Below are 12,607 nucleotides of genomic sequence, written 5' to 3' on the forward strand. Positions count from 1 at the left end.
GATTTAATTGGTCTGAGATGAGACCTAGTTTTTTGGTTTGGGGTGGGGGTTCTCAGAGTCTCACTCTGTCACCCTGGGTAGAGTGCCATGGCATCACAGTTCACAGCAACCTCAAACTCCTGGGCTCAAGCGATCTTCTTGCCTCAGCCTCCATGCAGCAGGGACTATAGACACCCACCATAATGCCCAGCTTGTTTTTCTATTTTTAGTAGAGATGAGGCTTGGTCTTGCTCAGGCTGGTCAAACTCCTGAGCTCAAAGAATCCTCCGGCCTAAGCCTCCCAGGTGTTAGTGTTACAGTTGTGAGCCACCGTGCCTGGCTGGCATTAGGTTTTTTTCACTCTAAACCACTGCACTGTACCCTACAGTTAAAAAGGACCCCCATATATTATAGAATTTTGTACAACCTTGGGCTTGAGACATTCTTTTTTGATAAATTGATAAAATATGTGTTGATTTTTGACTAAGTCATTTCATTCAAAGCAAGATGGCACTGCTAAGACAGATACTCTTCCTGGGCTTTTAAAGAAATACCTCTTACCTCACCCTGACACATTTTCCTCCCTATTAAACACAAAGTCGGCCCATGTCAGTAATAAACTGACTATTTGAAAGGTAGAAAGTTTGTATCAAAAAACCGGTGAAGTGCCCCCCTAAGTTCTGCTTTTATTTTTAAGTCACTCGAGGATAGGGACCACACCCTTCTGTCATCCACCGGAGTCTCGGTGACTATGATTTGCGGTATATATAAACTGCTAAGCAAGAAGACACTTTAAATGGCTTCGTAACAAACAATCAACAACTTAAAAAAGAAACATAAAATTATGTTTTTCACTGAGTTTCATCAAATGTACTTTTAAGTCCTTCCATTTTCTCTTGAAAAATGTGTAGAATGTCTCCTGGCACAGACCTCTGTGAATGTCGATGCATATACAGGCTGTAGATTGGAAGAGAGTTCTGATAAACTGCCTAGGAAAACCTTATCAGATATTTTGATTTGTTTCCATATAGCTGTGAAGTTCATTCCTGTCTTTAGCTTAGCTGTTATTTTCTAAGATTTCTGCATATATGTTGCTATTTTTAGAGCCATAAGAATATTCCACTTTTTTATCTGTCACATACATCATACTTTTAGGCATATTGTTAATTTCTTCTAACTTTTATTTTTTCGGGTTTGTTTTTGGATTTACAGGAACTTTATTTGATGACAAAGGAGACAAGCATGCCAAGAAAGGAATTTGTATTTGGGAGTGCATTGATAAAATGCACAGGAGGAGTCCCATTTTCTTTAACTATTTATATTCACCAGTGGAAATAGAGGTAGAGTAAGAAATAATTCCTGTTTCATTTTCTGAATATTTTGTGTTAAAATTTTCCTTAGTTTTAGTATATTAAGCTGTTCAAAACATTTCACTATGTTTCATACTAAAAGTTTGAAACACTGTGGAATTGGGTTGTGATAAAAACAGAGATTATTCACTAAATTCTTGCCACAAAAATTAGGACCTGGCCCCCAAAACCTTGAAGGGATAACTTCAAGAGAATCAAAGAGCAAGGCAGCTTTTCCCAGGAAGAAAGAACTCACAGAATTTTAAAGCCCAACAAGGGGTCTAAGCAGAAGAATCAAAAATACCTTAAAGAGGCTCCTGCCCTGGACCCCAGGCACAGGACCCTAGTTTGGCTTTCTTCCAAGCTCTGTTCTCCTCAGGAGTACAAGAAGCTAAAGGTACATGGGCAGGGAATGTGGAAGTACCCAGAGCGCGGCTTAGATGTCCCTCCTTCAACATTCCTTGCCCAAATTCAAGCTGCTTCTTCCTCAGTCTGTCAAATCAGTGAATATATCGTCAGGCCCAAAGGGTGGCAAGAAGTAGCTATTTGGCAGGGAGTGGACGGAGTTTGGCTTTGTGGGCTGGGGTATACACAGACATTCATACAAGACCCTTAGAATATAAGATAGAGCTGAGGTGGGAGGATAAGGGGTAAGGCCAAGGAATCAGAGCTGGGGCCAGCTCCCCTAGTGCCTTATACCACTTCCTAGTATAAAATTCTGAGAAATCTAATAATTCTTTATTTGAACCTGGCCTTCCAGGTCACTGGGAAGTTATATTTCTCAAAGTAGGAGGATTGGAACATGTTTTATTGAATAGTTTATCTTGATGTATAACTTTAAATACTTAGGCATATGGTATTTGAACCTCCATTCATACTCTTGCCCTAGACCAGTGTTTTTCAACCTTTTTTATCTCATGGCACACTTAAACCTATAGTTAAATTTCTGTGGCATGCTTAAATTATGCTGATCAAAAAAAAAAAAGTAAAAAAAGAATGTACTTACTGTGCTTTGAGCTTCTTTTGAAATTTATTGAATTAATGGTCTTTAAAATTTTTCATGGCACACCAGTGTGCCACTGCATACTGGTTGAAAATCACTGCCCTGTATCCTACAAATGTTAGGGGTTGGCCTGTCAGTAATTTTGGGGTACTTGAAGTCAAGATGAAACTCTATTTCACTTTTCTTTAAACAGGCCTTGAAGCCCAATGTAAATGTCTCCAGCCTCAGAAAGTGGGATTATTACACAGAGGAGACCCTGTCCATGGGGCCTTCCTATGACTGGATGATGCTGACCCCCAGGCACCTCCCCTCTGAAGACTCTGACCTGGCTGGAGAAGCTGGGCCTCGGAGCCAGCGGAGAACAGTGTGGCCATGCTATGATGACGTCAGCTGTACTCAGCCTGATGCTCTCACCAGCCTTTTCAGTGTAAGTCAACCATGGACAGGCACATATGCAAGGGCACCACGGGCCCAGAGGCACATGAGGCCAAGAAACCAGGCTAAGACAAGATTGGGTTACAAATTGCTGCACGTGGTTCTTCTTGCTCTGGGCTACCATTAGAGGTACTCCCAGAGTATGAAGAAACCAGATTTGCTCCCCCACATTAGTGGGGGACAAAGCTTAACTACTGAAAAGGAGTTTCAATAAAAATGGTTTCCAACATTACAAGGAAGCCATCAAGCAAGTGGAGCAATTTAGTCCTTCTGGCAGCTTCCCAGCTGTGTGAGGTGCCCAGGCAGCCTGAGTCAAGCTTAGGCAATGGCTTTTGTGGGTGCTTTACTTCCTCTGGTCAGAAGTATGGGTAGTTGATGGCCAGATGGTAGTATTGCCAACCACATTTATGCAAGGAATATTCTGGAGCAAAACCATCCTGGCAATAGCCACCCCGTAGAATGGTTTTGAGCCCTGATATGGGTCAGGAAGTTCCTGAAGAGTCTTCTCCCTCTGGTCTTCTGACCAGGCAGAGTATACTTTCCCAGAAGCAGCTGTTCTAATCTCTCGTTTCTTTGTCAAAAGGGATATCCATTTCCTTGGGCATTTCTTGGTTCACTTTTTCCATATGGAAAATGGATCCCTTGTCAAGGACAGACTTCTGATCTAGCTCGTCTAATAGAGCTCGCCCAGTGCTTGACCTTTTGCCTTGGTCATCAAGTGCCCATGGCCACACACAGGTGAAGGCATTTGGGATACATGTTTCATGTCTCATTGTATAAGCTATCCTGTGCAGAAAAGCCTAGGTATAGGTCCTGATAAACCATCTTCGCCACAGTGCAACACACCATCTAGAACTCCTACCATATTCCTGGCTGAGGAGACCTCTGAAGCTCATGTCCACCCACCCTCCTCAGCCATCCTCTAACCATGATATTCATCTGGACCCAATACAGAAGCAGTGTGGCTCTGGGCCATGCCCTGATTTCTGTGAAATACTGATCTGTTGGAGCATTCCATTTCTTTGCAGGAAATTGAAAAATTAGAACATAAATTGAACCAAACCCCTGAGAAGTGGCAGCAGCTGTGGGAAAGGGTAACAGTGGACCTTAAAGAAGAACCGAGAATAGACCGCGTGAGTTGGCAATAACCCTTGCAAGCTACTTCTGAGCTTTTTGGTGCTAAGTCAGGTGGGGCCCATAGCCATTGGTAACAGGACCCAGCTGGGTTTCTGGCCAGTGGGAATGGTGAAAAAGCACAAGTCATGCCTTGGGGGTCCAGGGCAGAAAGTTCCAAGTGACTGAATACTTTCTGAGTGTCTCACTTCAACCACAGTGACCTAATACTTATGTTTCAGCGCCCTGTATCCAGGAGAAATTACTAGGTTCTTTTCTATCTCGGTGCCTCTGTGGTTTCCGCTGATCTCTTACCATATGAGGGAGGAGGGGAAAGCTAAGACCAAGTTTGCCCCAGAGAAATCAGCAAAGAGAGAAATTAAAAATATTTCAAAGCAACAAAATATGCTACTTTGAGTCGTTCACAATCCCTTTTCTGTTTAACTAGCAATTATCATAAAAATATTTTAGAACCAAATATTCTGTTTTCTGCTTCTTTTTTTTTTTTTTGGATTTTGGCCGGGGCTAGGTTTGAACCCGCCACCTCTGGCATATGGGACCGGCGCCCTACTCCTTGAGCCACAGGCACCGCCCTGTTTTCTGCTTCTTACACCCCATTTCTTATTCCTGATTTAAGAAACATTTACCAAGCACATAATATGTGCAAACATACCACATACGTTTGTTGATACTCAGCAATGAAGTATGTTGCACTTTTTCTAAGATGAGTCCATGAACTGGATTCAGATCTTATATGTTTTTTGCTCATTAATCCAGCAATTTATTTCACTTGAGATAAATTTTAATACATGAAATTATTGCTTCAGTGGCATAAAGTGTCTGTAAAGCTTTCCTAGCTCCTGTTCTGTTTTTTTCAGTCCCAAAGACATCCATCGAGTTCCCCAAGAATAATGTCTACCAACATACCTTCCTATCAGAAGAGGTCTGTGCTGCATCTCCCAGACAGCAGCATCGGGGAGGAGCAGAATGCCAGCATCTCTCCGTCCAATGGAGTGGACCGAAGAGCAGCCACACTGTATAGCCAGTACACATCTAAGAATGATGAAAACAGGTGACCTGCTGAGCCCTGCTAGATGTTCTGAAGATTCTCCCTACACTGCCTGAGGCTAAAACCACTGGCCCCTCAATGTGTGTGCGGCTGGACCATAACCACTGTGCTACGGGTTGTCTCATGCAATAGCAAACTTGAAATGTCTTTTCCTTCATTCTTTGTTTAATTCTTCATATGGTTCTTTGAAGAAGAAAAACCAAAATAACCTTAAAAATAATGCCAAGAGCGGCCAGGCATGTGGCTCTGCAGCTCATGCCTAAAATCCTAGCACTCTAGGCAGCCCAGGCAGGAGGATCACTTGAAGTCAGAGGTTCAAGACCAGCCTGAACAAGAGCGAGACCCCATCTCTGTTAAAAATAGAAAAATTAGCCAAGCATTGTGGCAGGTGCTTATAGGCTCAGCTACTTAGGAGGTTGAGGCAGGAAGATGACTTAAGCCCAAGAGTTTGATCTTACTATGAATTAAGCTTACAACACAGCACTCTAGCCTGAGCAACAGAGTGAGGCTCTGTCTTAATAATAATAATAATAATAATAATGCCAAGGGGTTGTGGTTATTTGTGGTTGAGTCCTGCTTGTTATCATCTGTCTGCCAGAGCTTTTGAGGGAGTACGTGTTAGTCAGTGGCAAACATCAGAAAACAGCCTTATGCTAGCTAAAGCAAAAGGAGTTTACTTATATCAGCTAGGACAGCCAAGGGCATGCTGCTTTCTCATGCAGTATCTTTTTTTTTTTTTTTTTTGAGACAGTCTCACTATGTCGCCCTCATTAGAGTGCCGTAGCGTCACAGTTCACAGCAACCTCAAACTCCTGGGCTTAAGCAATTCTCTTGCCTCAGCCTCCCAAGTAGCTGGGACTATAGGCACCCGCTACAAAACCCAGCTATTTTTTGTTGCAGTTGTCATCATTATATAGCTGGCCCGGGCCAGGTTTGAACCCGCCACCCACAGTGTGTTCGGCTGGCGCCATAACCACTGTGCTACAGGTGCCGAGCCTCTCATACAGTATCTTTAGGCTGTGTCTGTCTCTCAGCTCTGCTTTTCCCTTTGACACATCAGTGGCACCGTGGCACAGAGGTGGCTACTAATAGTTTCAAGCCTTACAAATGTAGTAATCCCAGCAAAAAGAGGCAGTTTTTCCCCAAAAGTCTAGTAGAAAAATTCCAGGGAGAATTCTATTTTTGGATCATCTGGGAGAAATAACAGACTTGACACACAGAAACAGACATCCCCGTTACAGCATTTTGTTTAAATGAAAAATCAAAATTAATTGTCCTGTCATCTCTTCTAGGTCCTTCGAAGGAACACTTTACAAAAGAGGAGCTTTGCTGAAAGGATGGAAACCTCGTTGGTTTGTTTTAGATGTAACAAAACATCAGGTAATACTGTTAAAGTAAAAGAAATTATTAGTATTTCTTGCAGTCCCTGGCTAGTCTGTGGCCCTCAGCAGACATAGTACACTCCTCAGGTATAGACTGCTCTCCTGTGCTTCTCATATGCAGTCTGGGGGCTTCTCCAGGGCCCCAGATGTCCCTGAGCAAGGATAAGTAGCCTTCTGAGGGAAGTTTGCGCACAGGCTGTAATAGCTGAGTCTAGAGCATAATGAACAATAGAACTCTTTTTTTGTTTCTAATGCTCAAATATCTCCTGCTGCCAACTTATATGACCTAGGTCAGGGAGTTCCTGAGGATTCCAGCCTGTTATGTACATACCACATACACATATAAGTCTGTACCTGTGAGCACTCCGCAGAATACAGATTATCTTCATCCTAGCAGCAGAAAGCCTCCATTCAAAACTGAGGATGAGGGCATTAATTTATTTGACATTTATTGAACACCGCCTCTGCACCCACCACTGTGCTGCTCACTAGAGGCACTGTTAGCTCTCAAAGGTGGCAGCAATAGGGGAGTGCAGGAGCCCTGAAAGAGGCAGCAGGGGATGTCGCCTAAACATGAACTCACAGTGGGCGGGTACTAGACTGGACCTTGCTAACTGTGTCAGGGAATCTCTTGCCCGTTGTTAGGTTCCAGCTATTGCTGTAACAGCTTGCACAGTCCTCAGCATCATAACCTTTGTTCCAGTCATCTCAAGGGAGGGTGATACCTACCCAAACCTCCAGCAACTCTGCACCCTTCACTAGGGAGAGTTGCATGGCCTCCTATATTCTGCCTGCAGGCCTTACTCCACCTTGGAACTGGCAGGTCAGCCTTAATTCTCAATGCATTCATCTGTAAAATAGAGTCCGTTGGGAGAGGCCTGAACTGTTAGCACTCTCCAGTGCTCTGGTTGGACCTGCATCTAGATTACACCTTCCATATGAAGACTGTCTTTGAGAGCCAAAGATTACACAGAGTCTTTGTGGGGGAATATAGAAAATTTACTTTCAAAAATACAAATGAAAGCCCTACACTTTAAAATGACAATGTCTCTGAAATCGTAGCACCTACACTATGTAGAAAAGTTCCATAAAACCAATAAAAATAAACATAGGAGAATACCATAATTTTTCTGTAATTTAAAATTACTCAAATTATACTAGCATTCTTACTGATTTTTTGGACTTCTTTAACATGAAAGGTACAGTTTTTCCATTTAGTCCTCCATATACCAAGCCTTTAGGTAGAGATGGAGAAAAGCCTGAAACCAGAATCAGAGACACATTCCTGCCATGTACTCTAGAGAGTAAAATCCACAGACTGTGGACCACTAAGTCTTGTTTACCAGCAGGCTCTTTAATTTTTAAAAGTATTTTTTCATTTTTTGAGACAGAGTCTTACTATGTTGCCCTGGGTAGAGTGCCGTGGCGTCACAGCTCACAGCAACCTCAAACTCTTGGGCTTAAGCAATTCTCTTGCCTCAGCCTCCCAAGTAGCTGGGACTACAGGTGCCTGCCACAACACCCGGCTATTTTTGGTTGCAGTTGTCATTGTTGTTTAGCAGGCCCAGGCCAGGCTCGAACCCACCAGCTTTGGTGTATGTGGCCAGCACCCTATTCACTGAGCTACGGGTGCCGAGCCTTTTCATTTTCTTCTTATTCCAAAAATAATACGTTTATTATGCCAAATTCAAACATTTCATACAGATCTAAAGTCCCCTGTGCAATCAAAAATAATTTTACACTGGCATGTTTATTTTGCAACTTGCTTTTGTAGCTAATGTATCTTGAATAATTTTTCCAGTTTATATGGATTTTTCCTTACTCTTTTTGAAAAGCTGTGTATGTAGTATTCCATTTTATTGACGTATTGTCATTTAATTAACCAGTGCTCCATTGAAAAACAAGTATGTCTGTCTTCTCCAATGTTTAGCTGATAAAAACATTGCTGAAGGGGCAGCGCCTGTGGCTCAGTCGGTAAGGCGCCGGCCCCATATACCAAGGGTGGCGGGTTCAAACCTGGCCCCGGCCAAACTGCAACCAAAAAATAGCCAGGCGTTGTGGCGGGCGCCTGTAGTCCCAGCTACTCGGGAGGCTGAGGCAAGAGAATCACTTAAGCCCAGGAGTTGGAGGTTGCTGTGAGCTGTGTGAGGCCACGGCACTCTACCGAGGGCCATAAAGTAAGACTGTCTCTACAAAAAAAAAAAAAAAAAACATTGCTGAAGGAAACCTCTTCATATTTGAATGTTTCTGTGGGATAAAATTCTACAAGTGAGAAAGATGTTTCAGTAGGCATAAATATTTTCAATTTTTGGTTGATAGTGCCCTCCAAAAAGTTTCTAACAAATTATCCTCCCACTGACAGTGCCCTGAATATTATCAAACTTTTTTTTTTATTTGAATCTCACTTTTTGCCCTTGATAAGTGCCGTGGCCTCATAACTAACAGGAACCTTAAACTCTAGGGCTCAAACAATCCTCTTGCCTCAGTTTTTTTCATTTTTAGTAGAGACAGGGTCTCACTCTGGCTCAGGCTGGTCTCGAGCTCATGAACTGAAGTGATCCACTTGCCTTGGCCTCCCACAGTGCTAGGATTATAGGCATGAGCCACTGCACCCGGCTCATCACCATTTTCAATATTTCTCAATGTAAGTGAAAAGTGAAACTTCACTGATCTCACTTGCTTTTCTTTTATCAGAAATGTTGATCATCTTTTCAGATGTTTATAGGTCATTTGCATTTTTTGTGACCTGCCTATTGTGATCCTTTGACCATTTTTCTACTGTTTATCTTTTTTCGATCAATTGCTAAGAATTCTGTACATTTACAGAATATTAACCTCTGTTTACGTGTTATACTATGAATATAATTTTTACAGGCGTTAGTTGACTTAATTTTATTTTTTAATATGTAATACATTTTTATTTGTTCAAATTTCAAAAAGTACATAAATCTTTTTACAAATCCTCTCTCCCAGCTACCTAGTTCTTTCTACAAGCAGTGTTAATTTTGTAGAATTCTTTAATAGTTTAGGATATATAAATAAGACACAGGAAAGTATTCAAATAATTTAAAAAGCTGTACAGTTTTCTCTGTCTCTCTTACGTCTCTTCTGTATCCTTTTGGTTGTAGCTACGATACTATGACTCAGGTGAGGACACAAACTGTAAAGGCCACATTGACCTGGCTGAAGTAGAAATGGTCATCCCTGCTGGCCCCAGCATGGGAGCCCCAAAGCACACGAATGACAAGGCTTTCTTTGATGTAAGTTGATCTTCTCTTCTCCTGGCTCTGCCTGTGTATCATTCCATCTGCCCCCAAGAATTATGGGGTCCTGAGTCAGTCATTCGGTGACTGCAGAGGGGTGACAGACCCCTGGCTATCGGAATGGCTCCAGAACTTGAACTTAACATCCTTGATCCCCAACACTAACCTCTCTTGCGGTCCATATGTCTCAGAAAAACTGTAAACTGCTTTGTGCAAAAGGCATCCAAACACATTCAGATGCAGATGAACTCCTTATTAGATGTTTAAGTTATTTCAGTCACTGCCTACTTTTAAGAACAGATGCTGCTTCCCTCTATATCCAGCAGTCTTCATGCTTGACCGTCCACAAAATACTGCCCTTGGTCACACATGATAACTATGCCCTAACATCTTCAGCAGTCCTTAGTGGGCTTTGGGGTATTTTACAGGCCATATAATAGAAGGAAACTTAACCTGGTTCCTGGAGTCAAGTAAGGCTCTGTTCAGGCCATGAGGCCTGACTCTGGGCCTCTAGTATGGGTGGCCCCAGGTGAAGAAAAGGGGACACAAAGGGCAACTTAATGGTGCAGGTGAAGCCCAGGCTTCCCACCAGAGCACGAGAGCTTCCTAATCTTTACTGTGTTGGAGCAGTGCATGGGAGAGGCCAGAGGCTCCAGCTATTCCTGACCCTTCTTCCTTATTCAAGAGCAAAATAAGTTTCTCCCAGTATGTCTCCTTTTTCTGCCAGTATCCTTCTGTTGACATCCCCTTAACCTTGGGGACTAGAAAAGTAAACTGACTATAAAGGCAGTGATATGTAGTAGTAGAGGGAGAAAAAGTACAGAGGTATGAAAAAGAAAGATCACAGGGATGGATTTGTCACTCACCCAAAACCATAAAACAGCCCTAAGTTTCCTCTCTGGTTCTCTGTGATTTGGTTTTGTAGCTCAAGACCAGCAAACGTGTGTATAACTTCTGTGCCCAAGATGGACAGAGTGCCCAGCAATGGATGGACAGAATCCAGAACTGTATCTCCGATGCCTGATGCCCGTGGGTCAACAAACACAGAAGAGGTAGAAGAACTCATGCTGCCACACAGAATAAACAGCATGACTCTTTAAGGAGTTTGACCACAAGGCATCCCAGGGCCTGAGGTTCTCCCGCCCAGTCTTACCCCATCCCCTCTGGCAGCAATCCCTATGTCTACTTAACCTGAATGGGTGTCACACAGGTCTGGTCAAGAGCCCAAGGCACTCCATATATGTTGCACTAAACTGTTCTAACAGGGTCTTAGTGGTTAGTGATCAGAAGATGCCTCCTGAGCCAACCGTTACCTGCCCCCAGGCAAGACAGCTACAACCTATTTGGGGCTTTCTTCATGAAAGCTAAATCTTTTTTCTCCATCAGTGTCATAATTTCCTTGGAGAGCTTTTAAACGGCAAAAATCAAAACCCTCCAAGATTATCTCATATTCTACACAGATTAGGTTTCCCTTGAGAGGCACTTTGTACTACTAGTACTGCCTGACCTTTGAGATGCTCGGTTCTCTGGTGCTGCCAAAAGGTGCTTCATTGGTCCCTGCTCTGCCATTGGGGTTCACAGCAAAAGACATAATTGCTCAGTGGCAGGCAAAGAAGGAGCACACAGGATTATTCTGATGGAAAAAGATTGTCCAGAGAATGATGCAACAATGAACAGGCCAATGCAGGAAAATACTGCTTCCAAAACACTGACTTCTCTAGACCAGAAGTGCTCTGAGGATCCAGGGCCTGTGTTCCTATGCATTCTGTTCCTGAACAGCTTCTTACACTAAAATAATATACAAAAAGCTGAATGCACTAACCCACAAAACACTTGCACTGAACTCCTAATGAAGTGAAGATTTTGGAAAGACAGAGCCCAGCTACTAGTGGCCACACACCTGTGACAAGGGCTGTGTAGCAGTCATACTGTGGCATGACTGGATACCCAAACAACACTTCTGCACATGAGAACTATCTTTAGATTTTCTTTACTTTTGATAACCTTGTGTTTGTTCACCTTAAGATTCAAAGAATGCTGTTTGCTTACTGTAAAGAGAAATGTCATCCCTGCTACAGCCACTGACACCAATTGGAGTCATAGGTAGCTAGATCATTACATTTGTTTTGAAATGTTAATATGTTAAATACTAAACTAATATTTCAAAAATATGTATATATGATTTCTATATCCTTGTTTTAGATAACCTGCTTATAATTTAATATAAAATTAACTGATTCATTTATAATATTCAATAATGAAACGGCTCCCTTTTTAAAAAATAAAAAAATACTTTGTAGATTAAAAATAAATTAGATTTTCAAATTTAAAATTACATACTAGGAAATAGAATTGTGTTAATATATAAGAAATTGGGGGATAACAAGAATGAAGGACTTTTCTATCATTTTCATTTTATAAATTGCCACCTGTGAAAATGGTTTTGCACATTATTTGTATTTTTCTTTGTATATGAAATAATTTTTTGTACTTTGTAAAATATGGAGCCCATTGTACCTTCAGCTATTTCAGACTGTACACAGTGCTTCTTTTGTAACTGGATTCTTTTAACTTTCATGAAGGCATGACATTGCCTTACATTTACTAACCATCTTGAATTAAATTGATTTCTTATGAAAAAGCATCCCTCATTCTCTGTGAAATAAAATTCATTCTACAGTCCAGAGCACTCAGGAGGGTAACATTCAGCATGCATACAAGGAACTACAGATTTAAGAATAAAACAAAGCATGCCCTACTTTGTGCCTTGGTTTTATGACATCATCACTGCCCTTTGCTCAAGAAGTACCCGAGGATGCTGGACGTGCTGGTATGAGCTTCTGGGTTCTGGACACACTTCTGTGGAGTTTAGGTAAGAGACCTGAGGCCAAGATCTCACTCCTCTGCCATCCCCCCACAGCAGTATATCTGGGCTCTGGAAAGATGCAGCCACAGGAGAGCACATTAGCATAGGTCACATTTCCCCACCCCATTGTCCTCAATCCTTTCATCCC

The 12,607-nt window shown here is 42.2% G+C and overlaps 1 protein-coding gene across 4 annotated transcripts in view; it reads left to right on the plus strand.

Moving 5' to 3' along the window:
* Window positions 1–12,227, plus strand: part of SBF2 (SET binding factor 2) — a 471,093-nt gene extending 458,866 nt beyond the window's left edge. For all 4 annotated transcript variants that reach the window (XM_053560079.1, XM_053560081.1, XM_053560080.1 and 1 more), the window contains 7 exons: window positions 1,192–1,319; window positions 2,525–2,758; window positions 3,795–3,899; window positions 4,758–4,951; window positions 6,241–6,328; window positions 9,459–9,590; window positions 10,519–12,227. In XM_053560079.1, coding sequence (XP_053416054.1) covers window positions 1,192–1,319; window positions 2,525–2,758; window positions 3,795–3,899; window positions 4,758–4,951; window positions 6,241–6,328; window positions 9,459–9,590; window positions 10,519–10,617 — 980 coding nt within the window. In that variant the 3' untranslated portion in view covers window positions 10,618–12,227. The remainder of the gene's footprint in view (window positions 1–1,191; window positions 1,320–2,524; window positions 2,759–3,794; window positions 3,900–4,757; window positions 4,952–6,240; window positions 6,329–9,458; window positions 9,591–10,518) is intronic.
* The last annotated feature ends 380 nt before the right edge of the window (window positions 12,228–12,607 follow it).

This window comes from Nycticebus coucang, chromosome 14 (genome assembly GCF_027406575.1).
Source record: "Nycticebus coucang isolate mNycCou1 chromosome 14, mNycCou1.pri, whole genome shotgun sequence".
Lineage (NCBI taxonomy): Eukaryota > Metazoa > Chordata > Mammalia > Primates > Lorisidae > Nycticebus > Nycticebus coucang.